Below are 25,418 nucleotides of genomic sequence, written 5' to 3' on the forward strand. Positions count from 1 at the left end.
GGGAAAGGGAGGGGGTGTCGCCATTCTCAGGTCCAGGGCAGCCAGAGCTGACTGAGGAAGACTTAGGGGGCAGGCTTTAGGCAGAGGAAGAGCTACCTTTAGTCTTCTGCTCTAAGGGAGTTGCACCCATTAACAGGTGTCCCCATCATGCAATCTTTCCAGCCAGTGGGATGGCAGTCCTGATACCCCAAGAGTCTCCATGAAACTGGAAGCTTCCTGCTGTAAGTCAGATGAGCAAGTCCTTCCAGAGACTTAACAGGACCTCGGTTTTCCACGTGCTCTCACTCTCAAAGGAAGTTGTAGGTTTGCTAACGGACTGAGGGTCCGGTGGCTTCACAGGAATGTTAAAAACAGAGGCAGGGACCCAGGTAAACACCCTGAGCGTTCCTGAGCAAGCGATGTGGTCCTCAGTGCAGTGCCTGCCCCACCTGCTCTCCCGGCAGCACCCCTGCTCTCCGGGCGGCAGGCTCCTGCATCATCCCTCGTGTAGCCGGGCTTGGGCATGTGTGTGCTGTTTATTCTCCAACTCTCGTGCACAGTGGCTTGTGACTGCCTGAGGGCTGGACGTCAAAGCACTCACCGCTCTACGTGAGCAGCTGCAGCCCTCGAGATAAACCCAAACAAACAAGTGTCCAGAAGCACTCGGCCCAGTATCAGGGAATCCAGAGAAAAGCATGTGCTACCACACACAGCAGGAGCCACCCAGCAATGCCAGGACCCCACGGTGTTCCACATTCCGTCTGCACAGGCTCAAGCATCCTCCCAAGCTCTTTTGCAGACCCTCGTGCCCAAAATGCCGTTGAATCAAATAATAAGACATCTTACTTACCAAGCTTCGGTACTGGCTCTGCAGCAATTTTGAAGTCCTACTGTGTGAAGACTGGGATCCCAGGGAATCAAAAGACTTTATCCTATGTGACGAGGGCCGGGCACACACAGAATCACTTCCTAGTCCAATGTCTGAAAAGGTGATGCACACAGAGAAAATGCTGAAGACCCCGAGTACCACGCGCCCTCAACCCGCTGGGTCTAACACTGGGCCAGGATGGAGGGACACACCATAACAAAGCCAGCCATTTACACGTAACAAAGAGCAGATTCTTCTACTCCACAAATGATGTATTCATTCCCCAATCAGCTCTCCAGGAACAATGTGGAGACGACTCACTGGTTCTCTAGAGCAGTCCTCAACAGTTAGCAAACCGTTCTAGAGAAACGGGCTCTTCATCTGGAGAGCAGTAACTGCTCAGCAGGGAACGGCCAGGCACTCAAGTCTCCAGCACACAGCACACAGCACACAGCACACAGCACACATGCCCTTATCCAAGACCGCATGCCTCGGCACGGAGGCAGGGATGGACAGCCACGGGTCATATAATGGTAAGCTAGTACTTTCTGAAGACCAACAGCACTGAGACTGTGTCAGGTGCAACAGCACACACAGAAGCAGCTGGCAGAGCCTACCAGAGTCCAGCCCACCACTGACCAGTCATGGTGGGACTCAAGGTCACACTAAACAAGGAGCTTGCAAACCAACTGTACTGGCTGGTTTTGTGTGTCAACCTCACACAACTGGAATCATCACAGAGGAAGGAGCCTCCCTTGAGGAAATGCCTCCATGAGACCCAGCTGTAAGGCATTTTCTCAATCAGCGATCAAGGGGGGAGGACCCAGCACCTTGTGGGTGGTGCCATCCCCGGGCTGGTGGTCTTGGTTTCTATAAGAGAGCAAGCTGAGCAAGCCAGGGGAAGCAAGCCAGTAAGTAACATCCCTCCATGGCCTCTGCATCAGCTCCTGCTTCCTGACCTGCTTGAGTTCCAGTCCTGACTTCCTTTGGTGATGAACATCGATGTGGAAGTGTAAGCTGAATAAACCCTTTCCTCCCCAGCTTGCTTCTTGGTCATGATGTTTGTGCAGGAATAGAAACCCTGACTAAGACACCACCATAGTGAGTGGTGAGGAGTGGGAACCTACTACATCCTCTAAATCTTAACCCTGTACCATGAAGACACAGCCACACTCCAGCAGTGGCACACCCCAGTGTTCTGAACCAACAGCCCCCACTCCTGCTCTCAAGTCAGAAGGCAGGAGATGTGGGGCTCAGGTAAAGGGCAGTCAGCGTGTTGAAGGCTCCCTGCACCGGGGATTGGTGCACTCACAACCCCAGACTCACAGAACAGCATCAGCAAAGGGGGCAATGCCAAAGGAGCCTCTCTCTCGATGCAGTAATGCTCATTTACCTTGAGGTCAGAAAACCAAAGACATGAACCTTCACATCCTCACCTTGAGGACACTTAAGAGTCTTACCTGCTGTCACTTTATTTAGTGTCACCAAGGAGCTGAGGACCTTGTTAAAGTTCTGCCCCTGATACAAATCATTTGCATCAAAAGTCTGAAAGAAGATAAAACAAGAAAATTAGTACCAAGTTCTATGCTAGCACAGAATAAACAAAACTCTCCCAACAATATGAGGTTTCACATGGTCAGCACACATGGTCTGAAACACCCAAGAGACAGCACAGCCTCCCGGAAGTTCCCTGAAAAAGGAGCCCATTGGAATTCCCTTGTGAGGCATTCCTTATGGGGTATCAAGCCCTTGGGAGAGCTCCAAACACAACTCTGCTCCCTTTTCTACCCAGGTAGGCAAAAGCCAGGATGTGAGCCAGGAGTCAACAGTTAAAAGTACCAGTAAAGGTTCACACTGGCTTGTAATCTCCCTCCTTAAAAAGACTATAAAAGGCCATGGACATGCCAAGGATGTTCTCCTCTAGCATGGAAGGATGGTAAAGTAAATGCACCCCATTGCACACAAGGCACATGCAGACACAGGAAAGCACAGAGAACAGTTGGGAGATAAAGTGAATCCCAGAAGAGAGACAGAGGAAAGGCCTCTGCACAGAGTTCTGAAGAACTCAGACTGTAAGCAGCGCACACTGATCCAGAGCTCCCTAACCACTATGACCTCAAGTCAGTCACAGCACGAGATTAAGACAGGAGAGAAAACACATGAGTTAGCCTGGGTATAAGACATCTGAAAACCAAATGTGTGAACATAGTGTATGTGTACCAGTGTGTGAGCATTTGTGCATGTGTATCAGTGTGTGAATATATGTGCATGTGTATCAGTGTATGAACATATGTGTATGCATATCAATGTGTGAGCATTTGTGTATGTGTACCAGTGTGTAGACATATGTGCATGTGTACCAGTGTGTGAGCATTTGTGTATGTGTACCAGTGTGTGAGCATTTGTGTATGTGTACCAGTGTGTGAGCATTTGTGTATGTGTACCAGTGTGTGAGCATTTGTATATGTGTACCAGTGTGTGAGCATTTGTATATGTGTACCAGTGTGTGAGCATTTGTGTATGTGTACCAGTGTGTAGACATATGTGCATGTGTACCAGTGTATAGACATATGTGCATGTGTACCAGTGTATAGACATATGTGCATGTGTACCAGTGTGTGAGCATTTGTATATGTGTACCAGTGTGTGAGCATTTGTGTATGTGTACCAGTGTGTGAGCATTTGTGTATGTGTACCACTGTGTGAGCTTGTGTGTGTGTGTGTACCAGTGTATGAGCACTTGTGTGTTATGTGGATGTACCACCCACCTAAACCTAGGAGAGAAAATGTACAAAAGATCACCCGGTTGAACACATCAGGCTTTTGTTTTAAGGAGTGTGTGCACGCAAGTGCCTGCTTACAGATATGCTGAAACACAATTCTTATACAAATTAAGTTTGATAGCCAAATCATTTAATATTGTATCCTTGAAAAACCTCACTGGTGCAAAGTATAGGGAAAAAAAGCTTAAGATACCAAAATGTATACCATGTTGTTTCTCTCTTGACTCTGCCCTGGGATAAGCACCTATGGGCTGGCCCTGCACCTCTGCCCTCCTCCCTCCTTCTGCAGCCTTTCTCAGACAGTGCCAGGAACTCCCTCCTCCGCCCCTTCCTGCCTTCCCACACCCTCCCCCCTTCCTGCTGAGCCTTACTCATCTTCCTTCCTGAAGGAGCGTGCCTGAGCCTCACTGAGCTCCCAGAAATCCCCCAAGTACATTTATCACTAGGAAAACTTCAAGGGCCAGTGTTGATGTGCGTTCCTCCCTAGAGCGTCCAGCCCAAGGAGGCTGGCCAGACCACACATCTCACACTGCCTAGTTATGTATACTGGACCAGGACTGAAGGGATCTGTGGGTCACCCATCCAGAGTCAGATGTATCGGAAGAAAGAGGCTGAGAGTCAGAGCAGTTCAAAAACAGATGTTGCTGAAAGCTCCAAGAACCAAACAAAGCATAAAGCCCTACAGGCTAAAGTGATGTCTGCCCCAAGGTCTCCTCGGGACAGTCTTTCTCTGACCCTCCCACAGAGCCCTCAGAACTTTCATGGCTACGGTTTGATGCTCAGGCTGTAACACCTGTGCCTGACAGAATGCCAGCCCAAATGGGAACTCCAAGCTCACCTCCAGGCTCCAGTTTTTAAGGGTCACATATGGGTTAAGTTATATCTTTTAAAGAGTGAGATTGTGCTGCCTAGGCCTGTTTCCTCCTGCAAATGTGAAGCTCCCTTAGTTTTACATGTGGCACTGGTGAGCACCCTTCAGCTCTGCTCTAGCCCTGCGCCCGGGAAATTCAAGCTGCAGCATACTCCCCAAGAAACAGACACAAACGTCCACTCTCCTTCATTATGGCTGCAGCATACTCCCCAAGAAACAGACACAAACGTCCACTCACCTTCATTATGGCAAGACAGCAAGTCGCAAACCCCAGAACAACAGGATGTGAAACATGGGAGCTTCCTGTCATTCCCGGACTATATAGCTCTCCTACCCGGATGCCACAGAGCACCTGACTGACTGCATCTGCTGCCAATGAATGGGCTTCGGCATGATGTCAGAACTCAGTGGGCCCACCGCTCACTACCTTCCTGCTCAGGAAACCCAACAATGAGATGAGACAAACCAGAAGGCACACTCTAAGCCTGAGAGCGTTCAGACAGGACTGCTTTTCCAGGGAGCAGAACAGATTACTTTCCCAAACAGCAATCTAGACAACAAAAAGCAAAAGTCCTTTAATGCAAAGAGTGTTCGTGCCAAAGGAACTAGGAGAGAGGCCCTGGAGCTTCCCTGAAACACCTCTCACAAGCCAGTCAGTGACACGTGGAAACTGCGCCCAGAGCCATGAGGTGTCTAGGACAGAATGCACACCTTAGACACACTCTGGGCTTCACCAAGAAGCCAACCCCCCAGGCTGGCGGGGAGGTTGGCTTTTACAGTACTCGGAAGGAGTAGGCCACTGTTGCCATGCAGACCAGAGGTACATCTGCTTCAGGAAGGTCTGCCTGCCCATCTCCTACCATGACGGTCCTTCTATCCAGGAGTAGCAGAAGCCTGGGACCATGGCTCCTCAAGCCACCGAAGACTCTACAATGCCACTTCCTGCCACACCTTCTTCTATATCTCTAAAGTACTCTGCCTGGGCATACTCCTTATTTTATGGTTGTTAATGGTATGCAAATGCAGTGTCAGGCTTAGCTCTTTTACAAATACATGAAACAGGAAAAATTTGGTATCAACTGCCCAGTGTCTGCCTAACAAATTGTCACCATCAAGGTGATCCTGTGAGCGGGCACGAAGGTACCTGGTCACCTGTGGCCCCGGATACAATGTTACAGTTCTGAACAAACTGTAACATTGTCTCAATCAAAAGAACAGAAGGACAAACAAAAGCCTACCTAGCATAGTTGCTAAAAACCAATCTTACCCAGAACTTTCCTATCAGGACAACTACTACAGCCAGAAGTGGTCAGAGAAGCCTCTGCTTAAAGACGGGGGTGGGGGAGGGGGTGTACACAAGCAGTGTCAGTCAGCAAGGTGAGACCTTCCAACTCCAAACACAAAAAAAACTTTCAGAAACATCAGACCACCTAGATCAAAAGAACTTTAACATAGTGTCTCCTACTCTCAAGACGCTGTGACTCAAAATAAAGGTGATTTTGAGTAAGTGCTTGTCAAACAAGGGTCCCCTTCCACCGCAAATCTAAAACACAGTACTTATATAGTGTTGGCAGCTAAGGCTTCACAGACATTCAGAGGATACTAATCTGCTGTGAGGAGCATTCCTACCCAGAGGACCCCACTGTGTCCTTCAGTAGGTGACAGATTGTGAGGCAGAAGAGGACAAACAACCCAGGTGGACTCTTCTACCCTGGCCTATACTGAGCCTCTCCACGGTGTCAGCCCTGGGCAGCTGAGGAAGCACACGTGCCCACAGCCACTCTCTACACTCAGGGCATGAAGAGCAGAGCCCCACAGTGTCACATCTGTCAGCTTCCAGAAGCAGCTTGCTGCATGAATGTGGGTCACAAGGGAACACCACTGCAAGGGAGCAAGCGAGGAAGCCTGGACTCCCTGTGTCCTCACTGCAACCATAAAGCTCCCTGGTGCAAGCAACAGGAAGCCAGGGCCGCCTTTGGAAGCCATTGTGCCATGTATTTATTAGGAGTCACCAGTGACGTCCACACCAGCAGACAAGAGGACATTCCTCCTTCTTCTTGAGGGACAACAGTGCCTCAAGACTACCAAGATACGAGCCAAGCTAGACAGAGGAAGGAGAGCCATAAAGGAGCCAACACCTACACACAGCATATAATTTAGAATTCAGAAGATTCAGCAGCAGCAGCAGCAGCAGCAGCACATGCAAACAGAGCCCGTCCAGACTGTCGTGCGCGGATATCCTGACCACACAAACATAAACACCACTGGCCACGAAACTGATGCAATGCACCTTGAGATACTGAACTAAAAGCAAACAAAGCAGTGACTCAGACCTAATGACGAAATGGTGTCATTATCTGGCTACACCTAGAAAGTGCCAGGGAGAGGAGCCTCTCCCCCCACCATCTCAATAGGAAGGAAGACCCTGTTACAGGACACTACCCCAACACCTTGACATCAACCAGTTCCACTACAAGGGTTTTATGAGGAAGCTATATTTTCTCACACTTACACACACACACATCATGAGTCTTGGCAGATATTTCTGGAGTGTTGCTTGCAAGGTTTAAAAATACATTCTTGTCCCATCATATTGTCAAGTAGTGTCTGATTTCAGAACAAGAATGACTGATGGTGAATGGTAAGTGAGTGCGCTATTTAAAGCGCACTGCAAATGTCCACACTAATCCGTGACATCCATCCCTGCTCCTGCAGATTCTGAACTCAACTCCACCTACTGCTCCTCAGGGATAAAAATAGGGCTTCACAGGGCTTTAGCAATCACAACACTTTCACCTAAGACGCCCCTAAACAAGCTACTTCCCTTTAAGATAAGAATCAACTCTTACTCCGTTTGTGGATCTACTTCATCAACAAGTCAACATGCAAACACCATAGCAGAGAGGACTCATCTACACTTTGCTGGCTTTGCACCCTTCCCAAGCCTAGAAGAAACCTTCATAAAGCACAGCTAGGGCAGTGACAGCATCCAGTCAAGGCAGAGTGGAAATAAACTTGCTGAGGATAAATGTCACACCAGTGCATGCACAGCCTAGACCTTCCTGTTCAAACCGTCTTACACACAGGGGAAATAAAATCTGACTCAGACTCCTTGAACTCTGCCCGGAACAGTAAAGGAGAGGAGTGCGATGCTTCAGACACCAGGAGACTGCAGCCACACAGGCACCCACACAGCTGGCTCTCAGTCTTTACCTCTACTTGGCAAGGCACAGCCTGCCTATCACTAGACCTAAACCCAACCACAGCAGAACCTGAACAGAGACATGAACACCTGCCTGGGCTAAACCCAAGGGAACTGACACCATCTACAGCTCTACAAGGCAGTAAGAGCATTGCATTAACAACCAAACTAACAGCAAGTAAAGACTGCAAACACCTCTCCTTCCTCCTCCAGCACACTCAAGTGAGAAGTGAGCTAAGTGGGGGAGGGAGGGAGTCGGGCAGGAGGGAGCAGGGAGGGGCTGCAAGCAGTAGGCATCAGATTTTAGAAGACTACTGGGGGAAGCAGATGGATTCTTAAAATACTAACGGAGTTGGGAACAGTCCCACGAAGCCATGTGATATCAAGAACCACAAGCAGCTGCACCTGAACCCAGAGCCCTTTTCCAGAAGGTGAGCAGCACCTGACCCCTCTTTACACTGGCTCCTACGAGCAGATCAGCCTCAGGTGTCCCTGAGCTCATGGGAAAGACACTGAGAGGAAGAGGGGATGGTAATCCCATCCCGGTGAGCAGAGCCAGCAGAGCCGAAGCGCAGGAGCACTGATTCAGGAAGGAGGAGAGGGTGTGAGAAGCTCTAGCCAAGGCCCTGCTCCTAGACAGCCCTCTAGACTCTCCACCAGCTCTTTCTGCCCCTACATGATGGCACAGACATGCAGGCTAGTCACAGGGTTGAGCCACAGAGGGCTGAGGATGTGGCTCAGTGGTGGAGTGTGTGTCTGTCAGACCAGGGCTGGATCACCAGTACCACATAGAAAATGAATTGACCAAGGCTCACCTGTGAGAAGCAACTGACAAGAGTACAGCTAAAAGGCACTGTCAGCATGAGGCTCAGAAGGCAGGAGGAGGCCAACTGGCCAAGGTCTTGATCTGAAAGCAGTCCACCTGCACTGGTGTTTATGCCTTAGATGAAACCAGGTGCTAAAGCAGCCATGATCCCAAATAAAGCCTGTTCTTCCAATGTACCAGGAAAGGGTGGGAGGTGAGGTGGGAGCACTGACGGGGGCAATGCAGCCCTACCCCTCCAGTAAAGTGAACCAGGGAGCTGGGACAGCCACAGTAGGCCCTGCAGCTAGCTCCCCAGGAGCAACTACAGTAGTGATGTCCTTACCCTTAAATCAAGAAATACAGGTTTCTGGCCTGGCATAGTGCCACACAACCATAACCCCAGCTACACAGAAAGCTGACACAGGAGGAAGGAAGGGTCACAAGTTCAAAGCCAACGCGGGCTCTATTGTAGAATGAAACTATATCTCAAAAAAGTAAATAAAATGACAATGATCAAGGAAGCAGATCCGTGGGAGAGCACTTGCCTGTCAATGTTTAAAGAGGCCCTGAGTTCAAACCTTGGTTTGGGACGGGGGGTTAAGTGGGGGAAAAACCCACAGACCACAAAACACAAGATTGTCTAGTATTGCCACAGAACCGTACAGATGGAGCAAAGAGACTGTGGAGAGGAGAAGCTCAAATGTCTGTGAGATCTAAGGAGACGGTGGTAAGGAAGGAGTGTGCAAGTAGAGCTCACAGGCTTCCTGACAACTGGACACAGCAGTGATAAATAACTCAAATATCACTTTAACCAGACTCCACACAAACTCCAAGGGAAGCCTGTGAGCGGAAGAGTAACACATAAGTCAAAGGGAGCATTTCCGTGCAGCACTCTGTAAGCCTTGCTGTCCTGCGCCAGCCACCTGGTCTCCAGTCCCAATCTGTGCACACCTCACCGTGCTCACCAGCAGGGCTGAGCACAAGGTCTGAGGACAACAGACCCTAGCAAGCAGCCTTCAAAAGGACACGGATCAGTAAGAGAAGCCAGCAGCTGTGAGTGGGGGCTTGGATGACCCTCGAGGATGACTAGGAGATCCTCATGTACATCAGCTTTTATCTGTCTCAGACCCCAAGCCCGGGAACCAACCTGTCCCTCCCCCTCACTTCTGCCCAGCCCAGACTGGATCTTTATCACCTAGTCAGGGATAACTTGGGGCGGGGGGGTTATACAACAAAAGCTGGGGTACATGAGGAGATCCTCATCCTTGAGAGGGCAACCAGTTCTTGGAGGAACAGAATTTAGCATTTGAATACAAGCAGCACCAGACCAAACCCCTAAAATTCAGCACTTCCAAAGACAGAGGGGTGGACACTAAGTGTCCTCTCACAAAATGCTACGGGAAATTAGAATACCTACATGCAGAATCCTTGCCAAAACTGTTTAACTAGAATCAAACTATGACCAGGTGCATATGTCACAGACACACACCTACCATGCCAGCACCTGCAGGAGGGAGAGTGACAGACAGGAGCATCTCACACTGGAGGCCAGCACGGACTGGCAAAGGAACTCAAAAGAAAACGGCCTAGAGACAAGCAGCAGCTATGCGTGGAGTTGCCCTCCTCCTGGCTGGTTTCACAGAGATGCTCTCTCATCTGGTGATGGAGAAAAGCGCCAACAGTCTGACCCAGGCGTAGACCTTGCTAGCTACAATACCAACCTGCCCACACAGTAACGACCAATTGTTTTCTGCCTGGGTTTTAGCCCCCTTCCAGGGGGAAGAAATATGCCTGGTAGTGTAAACCTGGTCAAAAGTTTATGGCTGGATGGTCACAATGAACTACTGTTGTCTTGCTTTAAGACCATGGCATGAACCTGCCTTCTAAATATGTCTGTACCCAAGGACAGCACTCCTCAGCCTTGTCTGTAGCCGCCTCGGCTGTGTACAGTAGGGACCACTCGCATAGAGCCTGGTAACTGGCTGCAGTGCTAAGAATAAATGGCTGAGTGCTCAGCCCTAAACAGAAGCCCCACATCATCCCCCAGGGCTCAGGGAGCACTCAGGAGGAAGGAGAGCTGTGAACACATCTTCTGGACACGGCAAGGCTGTCTATATGCATGAGCTCACAGCAGGCAGCTATGTGTACAAGCCTGGACCCCCGACAGACACTGCGTCATGGGGAGGAGAGATGCATGTGGGCCAGCCCTCCTGGAGGAGTTATCAGCAGTAATGTCTGCTAGGGGAGGGTGGTACAGTACAAGTGACGCCTGCTCACATAATGCTTTGGCCACGGTAAGTCACACCTGCCCACTTAACTCCCCACAAGGGCATAAATTTGTAAGGAATAAAAGTCAACGATCCCAAGTCATAGATGCTGACGGTGAGGGAGCAGATCTTTGTGAGGCACTGACGAGGCCTGACAGTGAATGAGCATTCCTCCACTAAGACGGCTCAGAAGAGGAATGCCGCATGTCACTCAGAGCACATCTGAACACCGACTAAACAGGCAGTAACAGGTTTCCATGCTAAGAGCCTTGAGAAAGTATGAACGCTAACATCTGTATGCTAACATAGGCACGGAAGTATTCAGAATTATTACGAGGTCTATAAAGTAGTTTAAATGCTTAGCAAAATATAATTTAAACAAAGTATAAAGATTTGCAGAGATAAAACTCGGTGCAGAGTATCAGTCCTGGACCCAAGGTGTTTTCTATGGTGGTCTTTCAGACAGTTTCCCATATAAGGAAACTCCAGGCAGAACAGGTCAGGGAGCTCTCTGGCACCTACTCTCCTCCCCTAACCTTGGGGTGGGAAAATGAAGGCACCCATTCTTCAGCTACAGGAGGCGGTGAGCAATTCTATTAGGCCCTATGGCCCTTTCCAGAGAGCGCAACTTCAAAGCTCACAACCCTACAATTTACACAGCTGGGCAGGCGGCAGGTAGGCCCAGTTCTGTGGAACTATGGCTGGAGAGAGGCGGGTTCCTCATACCTGCTCTTGGCTACCAAGTCTTCCCATTCTTCTGTGCTCCTGGAACTCAGCTGTCCCCTCCCCAGCTGGGTAACAGGCGCCACCTGCCATCCGTGTCCTTCAGCAAACCAAGTTCAACAGAGAAGCTGGCCAGCTCCAAACACCAAGTCATCCGCTGTTCCCAAGACCCAAGAGTGTCTCTGTAATGTTCCCACACACTGACACCCACAGGGGTGAGCCCCCTTACTTGTAAGCATCTACAGAGGGCAAGACCATCATCCCTGGGGGCAGAAGAGTACAGGCCACAGGAATGAGTCAAAGGCACAGAATGGAAAAGGAATGGTTATGAGAGGAAGGAAACACCAATTCAACCTAATACAAACTTGGGCAGAAATGCTTACTCTGGGTAATTTTACTTCTAACACACACTCAGTATATATAGACTTCACATCCAAACACAGCGCAAGGACTTGGGTTTTGTTTTACTTATTCAGTGGGAACCTGTCCCCCGCTGGTTCCCAGAACACAAGGGACACTCAGAGACACAAAGATGCAGGACAAACAGCTGTCAAGAGAAGAGAGGAATTTGCCATCCAAGCAGACAATGGCCTCCATTTCTGGATCTGTTTTCAAAGGAAATCAGAAAGATGACTAAAGGACAGCCAGAAAGAAACCTGTTGCACTAGACATAGGAGGGGAGGGAAAGGGACCTAATTCAGCAACACAGCATCCACCTAGCTGGTGCAAAGCTCTGGGCTCCATCCCAGATGTGTGTGGTGTGGTGTGTGTGTGTGTGTGTGTGAGGGGGGGGGGGGGGAGGACAGAGACAGAGAGATTAGTAAGCGGAGGGAGGCGAACGGTTACTCTGAGTCACTGCAGGATCTCCACAGAGACAGCAGTCCCTCTGTCCTGTCCCACACTCTCAACCACGCCTGTACATTTCAACCTTCACTCCACACTACTCATCTGTCGTGGCTGTCACTGTTTCATTTTCCACAAGGACTGAGAAGAAAATACAGCACAAACGTGTGACATTCTAGCCCTGAGCACAGGACAAAGCGCTCTGGATACAGAACAACTGGAGGCAGGTAAAGCGCACGTCACACACTGGGCCTGCTCCTCTTCCTGCTCTGGCCGGGTGGCACTGAGACTAAGGCTTCCCAGCAAGCTTCCCAGATGCACATGTCAAATCAGTCAGGTCATACAAGCCACCCTGTCAGAAGCAATGTCACCTAGGGTGACAACCACTGCCTGGCCTGGAATCTGCACTCTCGCCTGGAGGTTCAGAGGACACCCCGTCCTGTCTCTTCCACAGTACACATCTACTCAAACCCACCAAACGCCACATGTCCATCCACTAGACACCAAACTGAACTCGGCGGGCTCCCTGCAGGATGCAGACACAGGATGGCAGTGTAGAGCTCTTCTCAGACGCCTTCACCTTCACAAACCACCCTTCCCAGGATCCCTCAAGCCTCCCACTGTTAGGACTAAAGGACAACTTGCCCCTGCACAGGACCTGAAACGGCTCTGGGCATTCTCGTCACCCCAGAGCAGAAACACACAGGCCAGAGAAAACGGATGCACAGTATGTGGCCCTCCGCCCTGTGGCTGCCCCCAGATGGCCTCAGTTTTTCTTCCCCTAGAACTGAAGAGACATGCCAGGTACCATTCCTAACTAAGCACAGGGTCCTATGATTCTGAAACTTCTACCATGACCAAGTCTCTAGGAGCTGGGCATCCTTCCACTGAGCACTGCCACAGGAAGTCAGCACCAAACCAGAAGTCAACACCAGTCAGCAAGTGGCCCAGAGCCATCTACCAACCATCTGTCCTCTCAAACTGATGCCCATATGTCAGGGCTAACAGCACCCACTGGCTACAAGTCAGAGTTCATATAAGCCATCTGACATAGAGACACAAAGGCTATGCATCCTACTACACTGGATCTGCAACAGCTCATGCAGCAAGGTTTTGAAAGGGCCAAACAAAAAGTTCTGAGGATGAAATAAAGGTATGTATGGGGAGGGAAGAAGAGAGAAGCTTGGGGTCTTAGGTAGGGACCATGAGGAGAGCCAGGAGAGGAGAAAGGAGGAGTAGCCATGGGGCAGCATGGACCGTGAGCATATGGCAAGTTGTATCTCAGGAATTTTGACAGGGAAACAGACAGAGTCGATATCTGCTCAGCTCTAGTGTTATATGGCTTGTGATAAAGTTTAAAGGCTCTGTCTTTTATTTTGGAAATGCTGTCTAAAAAGCTAACTAATTAGTAACAACAGAATATTTAAATCATGTTATATCTACTATTTGTCTTGGATAACAACCTAAGGCCCTAAATGGGCCCCATAGTTCCTGAAGGAAGCCTAAGGTCTCTGACAAGTCGCCTGGTTGGACACCCCACCATCCACCTAGGGGTTCCACAAAGCCTCTGGACAGACACTTTGGGGAGTTTTTCTAGTGCAACAAATGTCTACTTGGTGATCCACAAGCATGACAGATGATCAAGGAGTCACAGCCAAGCAGACAGTCCAAAGCACCCAGAGTGAAGGGAGGCGTGGCACTGGAGACAGTTTTCACTGGCCCAGATGACAACTCTGAAAATGAGACAGAACAAGGCACATTCTCCAAGCACAGGTCAGTCACTCACGGAAAGTCAGTCAGTTACCATTAGAGCATCTCCAGCAGTTGGACATACTAGAAGTACAAGCACAAGGCACAGAAGTCAAGACAAGGAGATGCTGTTACAGAGACCAGCCCTCTAAGGCTTGGATAGGCACATTTCCCTGGGTCACAGTTGGCCAGGAGAGTGGCAGAAGTGACAGGTCCAGGCCAGCAGAGCACTGGACCAGAGTCCATGCGAGCCGGTCATCCCATCATGAGCATAATGAGGAGGCAGGAAGCAAGCTGTGGGAGAAGAGCCCATTGAATACGCACGCCTTTCCCAGGACAGACACTGTCCTTCAGACTTCAGAAACAAAAGGCAGAGTTACAGCAGCACAGGTATCACCCAGCACCAAGACAGAAGGCCAAGAACTAAACTCTAAAGGGGCCAGGGGCAGCAAAAGCCAATCCGTGGACCAGACCACAGCATGCCCATCAGTTAGAATAAAATTCATACTTCCAACCCTGGCTTGGCCCTTAGGAAAGAGGAAGGAGTCCTAAGAGCAAAGCTTCAAGGCCAGCCTCTACCTGGCCTGGACACGCTCAGGGCCTCGATGCCTCATGCCTCATCCAGGCAGGGACAGCACCCTGAAAAAGGCTGCTCTGAGCACTGAGACAACTGGGTGCAGAGAGCCCAGATCAAGCATTCTGCACAGGAACAGTCAATGGACCAGGAGAAGCCCACACAGGGCTCACCCCCAGCCCTCCCAGACACACTCACTCCCTCTCCTCTAGCACTTAGCCCTTCCCTTTAAGGCAAAGGTTATGGGGAAAGTCCCAGGCCTAGGCCCTTACCTAGCACCTAGCCACTCCCCAAATCTTCTGCCACCCCTCTGCTCCCCACTGTTTCTCCTGCCAACTCCTATCATCATTGGGCTCTCCCTGCTAGTTCTGTTGAGCAGCAGCTTGCTCTTGGAGGGAGATTTATTAAGGCATGGGCATACAAAGAAAGTGAAACACCAGGATGTTTAGGACAGAAGGATTACAGGGAAACAACAGGCTCTTCTAAGGGGAAAAGAATCACTCCAGCCTGCAGGGAAGGTCAACTAAAACAGGAAGTAAACAGCTGTAAATAGCTTCAGGAAGTCCCTAAAATTGACCACATTCACCAGGCTAAAGGTATATTAGCAGTAAAGCAGGTTATGAGTCATTCTCAGACCAACTAAGCAGCCTGGAAGAAGCAGAGACCAACTGAACTGCCCGGAAGAAACAAAGACCAGGCGAGCTTTCTGAAGAGGCTAAGGTCAACTGAACCACCCAGAAGGGACTCTACCTGTTGAGCTGTGTGACTATGCACTGTGCTTTACATCCCCAGCTCTCATGACAGTCACTTCTGCTCCTGCAAGTCACCCCTTGCCCACACTCCTGTAAGTAACCGGAGTAAAATTACTGCTTCACCAACCTACACTTACTTGGTCGTGATCTCTGTATCTGCGATGAGTACCCACCTGTGTGTGTTGTATCTGTCCAGGAAAAGTCTGTCACACACAGTTTTGTTTACTCTGAATACCCCATCAGTGATGACTTTGTAAAGCTGCTAAGACAACCAGCACTCAGAACAAGTAAATGATAAAGTACACAGAACACAATGGCTCTCCCTTAACCTCTTAATTCTAAGTTTACCAATGTCTGACCTGAATATTGCCTATACAACACATGTATAGTGTCCCAGGAGGCCATAAGAGGATGTCAGATCCCCTGAACTGGGGTCACAGTGGTTATGAGCCACCATGTGAGTGCTGGGAAACAAACCTGGGTCCTCCACCACAGCACCCAGGGCTCTTAACTTCTGAGCCTTTGTCTCTCCAGCTCCTATCCACAGGCCAGCAGCAGTCCCAGAGTGCTAGCTTTACTTCTGGTGCAAAGATAAAGACAGCCTGACAAAAGCACCTGAGGGGAGTGTGGTAGTTTGGCTAGGAATGAGCCCTCAGGCTCACAGATCTGAATGTGCCTCTTTCTCCCCTACTGGCCTCCTGCGGCCTGAAGATCCAGAACTCTCAAGCTACTTCCCCAGCACCAGGTCCGCCTGCCATGAATGACAATGGACTTAATATCTGAACTGTAAGCCAGCCCCAACTAAAAGTTTTCCTTTCTGAGAGTTTGCCTTGGTCACAGTGTCTCTTTACAGCAATAGAACCCTAAGTAACAGAGAGAGCCACATCACATACACAATCACCAGCAGAGAGAAAAAACAGAACTCGCTTGGTGCTGTGCTACGCCAGCTTTCTTCAGTCACAGTTCAGGGTCCACATTCAACTGGCTCTCCTGATTTCTATTAATAACCCAATACCCCCAGAGTCACACTCCAGGCCAACCGAACCTAGGGAATCCCCACTGACTCTTCTCAGATGATTTTAGGTTGTGGGATGTTGATGTCTAAACCCAACCAACCATCACACCAAGGAAGACCCAAATACTCTGTGCAGAGCCACAATCTAGTAACACCACAAGCTCACACTGTGAGGATAACACAGAAGGACAGCTTGGGAGGGGATACATGGGCTCTAGAAACCCACAGACAAGAGATTTAAATTCCACCAGAAATGTACACGTGCATGCTGGGCAAAGCCATCTCAGAACTGTCACTGTCAGAGACCAGGTCCATGGTGGAGCTGAGGCACAGCAAAAGAACAGATGAGACTCACAGAGTGACCCACACGAAGGAGTTGAGAGAGGGAACACACTGCAATCCAGCAAGGTTCTTGTTTTGTGGTTTTGTTTTGTTTGGGTGTTTTTGTCTTTTCCAGACAGGGTTCGAGCCCTGGCTGTCTTTCTCTGTGAACCAAGCTGGCCTCAAACTCACAGCTCTACCTGTCTCTGCCTCCCAAGTGCTGGGACTAAAGGTGTGAGTTTTTTGAAACCTCAAAGCCCACTTTTGGTAGCATTCTTCTTCCAACAAAGCCACACCTCATAATCCTTCCCAAACAAGAGTTCCACCAATTGGGGACCAAGTATACAAACATAGGAGCCCATGGAGGAGAGTCCCACTCACGCCATCGTTGGCAGCAGTGTAGGAAGTTCACAGAAACACACACTTCCTGCTCTGTCCAGAGTCCCAAGCATTCTCACCCTCCCAGAGAACAGTTGAAAAGTGCAGGGCTGCCTCTGGCCAGAAAGTCTGGGCCCCTTCTCCATTCTCCCCACCACCAAACACTCATAAAACAACCTGCGGGCACCTCAAGTTCTTCATGTTCAGTCTAGACTTACTGTAGGCCAAGGATGAGCTTACTCTTAAGGAAAAAATGTTTAGACAGAGATGAGCAATTTCCTTTCTAAAACCTCACTTTAACTACCTAAGTCACCCTGGCTCATTTCAACACTGGAGACTGAAGTCTTCTGGAACTCTCTCCACACTTAGGCAGGAATTAAAGCCTCACTCAAAGGAAGCTCAGCCTTCTCTCTCCCTTTCAAGCAGCTGCAAGCCTGCTTTCAGCAGGAGCTCACCCTGTGCAAAGTGCTTCTGCCCTAGTTACAGGTACCAGGCTGGAAGGAAGCGCTACAGATACCCGGCCCGCACAGTGTACCAGCCAAGGCTGCTCTTTCAGCCTCACAAGCTCTTTCCACCCCACCTCAGGGAACTGGGAATGCCTCACTCCTACCTCAGATCACTGCACCCAGAAAAGGAGCACATCAAGCAGGACACATAAGGATAAGAAACACTGTATTGTGGAGGTCTGAGGGAAAAAGACTTCTAACAGGTACAAGCAGTTGCAGGGCAGCCCAGGAAGATACCTTATGTACTGTTGCTAACAGACCATGACATAAGTCAACAGAGAAGGTGGAGGCAGCTGTTCAAAGCCTGTATGAACTCACACCTTTAGCCTTGCTGTGGCCTTCACTGTTTACAGCAGAGGAAACTGAATCCCATGTCCACATTCCACAGGATTTACTGGCCTCCAAGAGGCAGTCACTGAATCAAGAGACAAACACGGGGCATGAAGAGATGGTGGCACTGCTACTGTACTGTGCCAAGCTAAGGTATGTTACAGAAGTATATGCTACGGTGTCACAGGTATCTACATACGTGCAATGGGAAAAAGATTAAACCACTGACATGGACATCTAGCCACAATATCTCTAGATGGCAGTGTCATGTAGTTTTTTTCTCCTACATGTCTCTACTTTCTGAGCTTTATGTAGCAAACACAAACCACCAGGCAACTGAAAAGCAGAATAAGCACCGTGGTTTAACACTAGTGGTTTCAACAGGAGCTGCCTGGCACTCGCTGTGGTGTTTGTTGCCAACCCGTGTTTCTTACAGCACATACAAAACGCAAGCATCAAAACACCCACTTGCCAACTGACAGAGAGGCTGGGAGAGAGGGAGGGAGGGGGGAGGGATGGATGGAGGGAAGGAGGGAGGGAGAGAGAGAGAGAGAGAGAGAGAGAGAGAGAGAGAGAGAGATAACCATGCATCTGGAAAGAAGCTGATGTCCAGAACAAACCAGGAAGTTAGGCCACTGCCTAAAACCTTTATTCTGTAGCCACTTCTCAAAAGGCCTAAGAATAACCAAGAGCTATTTTTCATAAAGTTCAATATCACTAATATCAAAGTGTAAAGCACAATGAACTATGGCCCCGACCCCTTAGCATGTCTACTGTCAAAACCACAAGAGACACCTGCAGGTAGGATGTGAGGAAATGGAGTCCTCCAACACCGATGGGTGGGATATAAGCTGGTCTATACATCACAGAACTTATAGAGTGGTGACTAAAATTAATCGCCCTGTGCTCCAGCAATCCCACTAACAGGTGTATAGCCAAAGAAATTCAGACAATGCTGAAGAAACACATGTTCCCCATATATTGCAAGAGTGTTCACAACAGTCTCAAAATGGAGACAACCTGAGATGACAATGTCAGAAAACACGACACACGGAAGCACCGGGTCACAATGAGTGTGAAAAGGAGGACTGAGGCCATCAGCACTGGCAGCTCGAGTGAACCTAGAGAACCAGCAGGTAGCGTAAGCCAAAAAACCAACAGCACACAGCCTCCCTCACAGCCCAACAGGAACTGGTGAGCGGCAGTCACTGGGGCTGGGAGAAGGACAGGACAATAGGAGATGCCCGGTCACAGGGGACAGTGTCAAGGTAGCCAGTGGGCACTGCACAGTGGCAGCTACAGCTGGCATCATGCGTGTGAAGGTGCTATAAAAGAACCTGGCGTGTTCTCATTGCAGAAGTCTATGATGGCAACAGATGGAGACTAGCTCGATATAATCATCCCACAATACAGTCACACGTCTGATACGCCACACTAGGCCATATTAAGAAACTAGGTTGTGAAGCAAACGTTACGTGGACAGTTAATATCTTAATCTCTACTGAACTGGAAGACCAAAAGTACAAGCCAAAAATGCCCAAGAACAAGGAAGGGCAAAATACATTTCTGTTCTGAATCACCAAGACCTTTGGATGATGGCTTCTTCACAAGACAGTGAATATTTTAATTACTGTTTTTGACTAAAGCAGAAGACGATGTTGATACTATCTGGTGTATGAGACGGCAAGTGGGAAGACTGTAGCCCTGGGTCATCATCCCTTCCGGGTCCCACATGTGTACCAGAGCCAGCTGGCTGGGAAAAAAAGAGCTGTGGTTTGCGTCATTTGACAAAATCCCAGAAATCATCTTGGCAACCATGAGAAATCACATCCGAATCTTGTTTTCCTTCCCAGAGCAGAGATGCTATATTGGAAGCAACATTAGTTCTTCAGCAGGAGAGCCATGGTGCCACGCTGCTCTGCCAGTTCCTCTCTTGCCTTGGAAAGGCCAGTGCCATCTGGGCAGAGGACTCTGCCAGGATCGCTCAAAGCCAACATGGCTCCCACTTCATAATTTCAACTGGGACTTTTGAAAATGACCTGAAGTACACCCATCTGTAATAGTGCTAAATTCCAACTTTTCAAAATTCATGACAAAAAGAATGTGCATTATTACATTTGCAAATATGTAATAAATAAAAACACTTAGAACAACAGATATTTCTCTGAGGAATCAAAGTTCACTGTGCATTTCATAACTTTGCTGCTAATGTCCCTGATGCTGTATGTCATGACATGGGCTAAGCTTCGTACGACACCAATGGAACTAGATTCATATGGCCTTAATTTAAGGGGTCTTGTTCTATTACTATTTCATGTTATTGGGCGCCTTGCCTGCATGCATGTCTGTGCACCAGGTGTGCGTGCCTGCAGAGGCCAGCATCGGACCTGGAAGTGGAGTTAGGGATGCTTGTGAACCACCATATAGGTGCCAACACTTGAACCAGGCTCCTCTGGAGAGCAGGCAGTGCTTTTAACCACTGAGCCATTTCTCTAATACCAAGTTTAGATTCTGAATAGAGCTACTACAAGCACCATGGGAGTGACAGGAAAAACCAGTTTTTTCAAGGAAGGCAGTCTCTGCTCTGGATAGCTGCAGTTTGAGTTTCATTCATACAGGTGCTTAATTAACATTACTGGGTAAGAAAATCTTGACAGTTAATATATTGTGACCATCAATAAATATATCTAATATAATTTGAGAACAGAACAGCAACAAATAAGAAAACACACTGTCCCCAGCTGTTTCACCTGAGGCACTGCAGACAGAGGACTTCATGACTTGTCTCTCAGTTCACTAAGGTACTTATGTTTGCAAACAATACTGCCAACATCATCATCATCACTTCCTTTCTTAGATACAAATGGATAGAGACTGGCACTGCTGTGCCCAGTTTTCTACACAAATCAGAAAATAAAAATGCATGTGTATATATGCATGTGAGAGCATGTTAATGTATACGAGTTCACATACACACATGTACACGTGTGGGCATGCATGTGGAGGTCAAAAGTAAACCCTGGTTGTTTTTATCAGTCACTTTCCACTTTTTTTTTTTTCTTTTGAGGCAAAGTCTCTACTTGAACTTGGAGCTTGCCTGACTGGCTAGCCTCTCTAGGCGGCAAGCCCCAGGGAATCCGACCATCTGAACCACATCACTAAGATTCTGAGCACCACGCTTGGCTCTTTCTCCGGTCCTCATGCTTGCACACCAAGCATTTTACCGAATAAACCATCTCCCTGGCACCTACTCCAAATATTTCAAGGCAAACAGTTGGTTGAAAAATAAGTTGTAAAAAAATAAAGAGGCCAGCAAGATGGCACAGCAGGTAAAGTCTACTGCTGTTAAGGCTAAAAAAATTCCATCCCTGGAACCTACATAGTCTGGGAGACAACCGTCAGTTTCTCTGACCTCTGAGCAAGTACTGTGCACACTGGCACACACACAAACACATTCGATAGAAGCTTAAAAATAACTGATATACATGGTGACAGTGATGGTGAGTTCTTTTCTTTAAAGAAATCATGAGGAGCTGAAGTGGAGCAGGCCAGTCTTTTTTACTAACACAATTCAGTCTGAAGCAACACCCTGGGAAAAGCCCCTTGGTATTAAGTACTAAGAACAAAAGCTAAGTTAGAATTTAGGCTGTTTTGTTTCCCCATCAATTTTAAAATGTCTTCGGCCTCCCATTGTAGGGAGCGGCTAAAGATGGCGCCGACATCCGGTGGTCGTTTGTGGTAAACACCTACAGCACATGTGTTGGCAGACCCCCAGCACCTACAAGGCCAGGGTGATATTCATGCTAAATAGGTATTTCATGCTCCACCAATCCCCAGTGGACAAATTTACAGCCACAGCCTGTCTTGTATTTAAGGCGAGTGCCTTTGTTCCCCGGGGTCCCCGTACTATCAATTAGGTGTTCCTGCAATAAAGGCTGATTGAGAAAGATTCAACGGTGTTGCGTCTTCCTTGCCGGTTGAGGTGGGCGCGACATCCCATCTTTTGAGAAGTTGGTGACTAAATAAATGTGTCAGTCCTACTGTTGCTTAGAGGTCCAAGGCCCTTCCCTCAGGGCTTCTGTCTGTGGAAGACTCAGTCTTCCCCTGAACATGACTCTGATCTGACACAGTTACAGACTGATGGATGAGTTAAAGCCATTCCTTTCTCCAGGAACTTCCTAAAACATGATGGCTGAACAAACTGGGGGTTTAAGTATGGTATACTAACCTTGAGAAAAATGTTGTACTTTCCCCCACTGTACTTTTAAGTAACTGGAAGAGATATTTACTCTTTAAAATCAGCACAAAATAGGACGCAATTGGTCTTTTTTTTTTTTTCAAGGGGAAACCTATTTGCTATCACAAGTGTAACTTCAGACTTGTCCTCTTAGTAACCAATCCTTAGCAAGGACCTGCTTGTGTGGAGGGCTGCTCTAGGTGCCCAGGACAGGTCCATGTTGGGCTCTGACAGCATCTCTGGCAGACTCAGTGCCATAGAAGCCATTGCTGTATGAAACGGCAGCCGGCACTGCGACCTTTGCAAAGCTGCAAAGGGGCAACTTTCACTTTCCTTTAAAGCAACTTCTTACAACAGTCAGTTCCCTTAATGTGTAGGGTAAGTCTGAAAGAATACTGTAATGTAAAACCCAGGTGTATGAGAGTGGACTCCTATGACAAAAGTCAGACAAAGTAAATCTCCCAGTCACTAAAACCGCAAGGCTGGTGCCACCAAGGCAAGTCAATACCCCATTTTTTTAAAGAGCTGTGAGACTTTCTGAAATCACCCAGCCATTCTCCAATTATCTGCATCAATTTCCTTTAAGTCATCAAATAAATTAACAAAGAGACGGTAACACTTAGATCACTACAAACCACTGTCTGTCCAATTTCAATTAAATACACTTACGCAAACAACTGGGTTGGATGGCTTCTACAATTAATTCATCTCAAGAAACACAAAGTCAGACTGTCCTACCAGGACTGAAGTGGGTGTGACATTTCCAACCCTTCACAGGGTGAGGAAGTGACTTCGAAGCTCATCCACCTGAGCTCATTCCCAAAAAGCAAAGCCAGTTTTCTAGATCTGCAACACTGCCCCAGGAATAACAAAAGGAAACAGCGACATCCCTGGGGAACTGACACTGAAGGACCACAAAGGGTCCATGCACCAAGGAAAAGACAATCCCGCGGAGTTGTCCCCAGAAGCAGGTTTTACAAACCCCGTTTTCAGGCTCGTGAGTTTTCTAACGTAAGCATTATGGGTGGAGGATCCAGCCACACCGCCGAATTTCGGGCCTGCAGAAGCAGCATATGAGGACCAAGAGGGGGTTGGCCCTCGACATTTCAGCTTGGACCTTGCCTGACCACCTGCTGAGGGCTGGGTCCGACCTGAATATGATACTGGGGAATCCCAAAGGGCGGTTTTCAGGAGTGGACAGATGTCCCCGAGCAACGGGGACTACCAACGTGCCACCTGCACAGGAGCTCGAGAACCACAGGGTTCTCGTGGAGCCAGCACAAGGTGTGGGGTCCACACGCCGGCCGCGAGGAGACGTCGAGTGGCTTCTTGTCCCGGGATGAGAAGCCCCGCTCCACAGAGGCGGCGGTGAGGAGCGGTCGCCCCAGACAGCGTCAGCTCCGGCGACCCCGACCCGACTCCGGGCCACCCTCGACCCCGGCCCTGCCTCCCCCAGCCCCACCAGACCTCCCGCATCCCTGCCCGGCCCGGCCCCGCGCTCACCCACCTCCAGGCGCAGGGACGCCCCGCAGGCGCGCAGGAACTCGCGGATGTTGCTCAGGCACTCGCTCTCGTTCCGCGGCTCCGGGTAGACCTGCAACACACAGCGGCGCTGAGCGGGCCTGACGCTTCATCCGCTCCCCTTCCTCGGGGCTGCACCAATCTCCGCCCCTGCCCGCACCCGGAAGCGCGTCCAGAACCGGAAGTGACGTCGTCAAACCGCGCCCCCGCGGTCTCTTCCCGCGGGTGCTGCGTCTTCAGCTGCGGGTGCTTCTTCCCATCCCTGCTCCAACCCTGCTAGTGCTCGTCCCGGCTCCCCTCACCACGTACTCCATGGCTGGGGTCCCTCTACACGCACTCCACTTCCTGGCCTTGCTCCGGCCCTGCCTCCTGCAGACCTCCGCTTCAAGCCACCTCCTCCAGGCCCTGATCTGGGCTCCCATCCCGCGCGCGCCGCCTCCTGACCTGCATTCTGCTGGCCGCACCTCACTAATACACAGAACTCTGCCTCTGCTGCTCGAACAGTCCCAAGAAGGTTCGAGAGAACTTCCCTTCTTCCTCACCTAGGTTCCTGCAAAGTGCAGTTTTAGTTCTAAAGCCATGAACTAATTAAATTAATGAGCAGCTTAAATTCTGCAGGTCGGCATGAAAGTGCCCAGATTTCTTTTCCCAAACACAGGCTGTGTGCTTTGTGATTGATTGTGGGTAAGTAAAGCCTCACTATGAGCAGCGAAGGAAGATCTGACCTACCACCCAGTGCTTCCGTGAGGCATCCTGCCACACTTGCCACATGTTATGCACCCGACCGCACCAGACATTAAGTGAAACAACAGAATGCGTGACTGGAACACTGTAAGAAAGACCCTGGTATATCAGGGGGAAAAAATTATTTAATTCTTAAAGTTTCTTAACCTAGACGTTTATAAAGAACAGATTTTCTAATATGGATTGGACGAACTAAATGTTGGCGTTTAAATCGTCACCCAGAAACACTGAAAACATTCAAGATTTTTTTTTTAAACAAGGAGAAATCTCAGCAAACATCTACTACGCTCAGGAATCCAGGTGGTCTCTGCAAAGTGCTTGGGTCTCTAAAACTGGCAAATGTTCAGAAACGCTGAGAGAAATGAGCCTCCTCCCTCAGCTGAAATGTCCTTAAGCTTATTGTCCCTCCACATTGTCTTTCTTTTGCAAAAGACCCGTTCATAAGGTCATCACAGGTTTATTTGTAAACTTCCCCACTTAACCCCAGGATAGATATAGCACATTCCCTTTACATGTGCGGCCTGTGCTCTAAATGAGCAAAAGCCACGCTCAACTGCTTTAGTTCTCAAAGCTATAAGCAGGTTCCATCTCTCATACTTAGTACCGTGTTTGCCTGCCACGTAATTTTAGTTGGTGGTTTTACTGTTTGGATGTCCTCCGAATATGCTATAGTTCCTAAGGGCAAGGAGGTAGTGATGTGTCCTACAGAAAAGAAAAACCTTGATGTTAGATAAGCTTCACTGGGCCATGCATTACAGTGCTGTTAGCTCTGTGTGAACAGTACAATATATCCACAAGAAAAAAAGATTCATCAGTGATCCAGGCTGCTCCAGAAAATTGCTAAGGCAACACCGAATCCCTCGTGAAACTGTGGAGAAGATGGGAAAGCAGCAAAATGTGTATTCATGAGATGGTGACCAATAAAGGAGTTGACAGCATTTCTAGTCTGA

General features: G+C 49.0%; 1 protein-coding gene across 11 annotated transcripts in view; it reads right to left on the minus strand.

Annotated features, from left to right (window-relative positions):
- Positions 1-25,418, minus strand: part of Arhgef7 (Rho guanine nucleotide exchange factor 7) — a 111,637-nt gene that overhangs the window by 55,077 nt on the left and 31,142 nt on the right. For 5 of the 11 annotated variants that reach the window (NM_001113522.2, NM_001113521.2, XM_063274985.1 and 2 more), the window contains 3 exon segments: positions 830-960; positions 2,308-2,392; positions 23,711-23,797. In NM_001113522.2, coding sequence (NP_001106994.2) covers positions 830-960; positions 2,308-2,392; positions 23,711-23,797 — 303 coding nt within the window. 11 annotated transcript variants of the gene reach the window in all.

Source organism: Rattus norvegicus, chromosome 16 (assembly GCF_036323735.1).
Source record: "Rattus norvegicus strain BN/NHsdMcwi chromosome 16, GRCr8, whole genome shotgun sequence".
NCBI classification, from domain to species: Eukaryota; Metazoa; Chordata; class Mammalia; order Rodentia; family Muridae; genus Rattus; species Rattus norvegicus.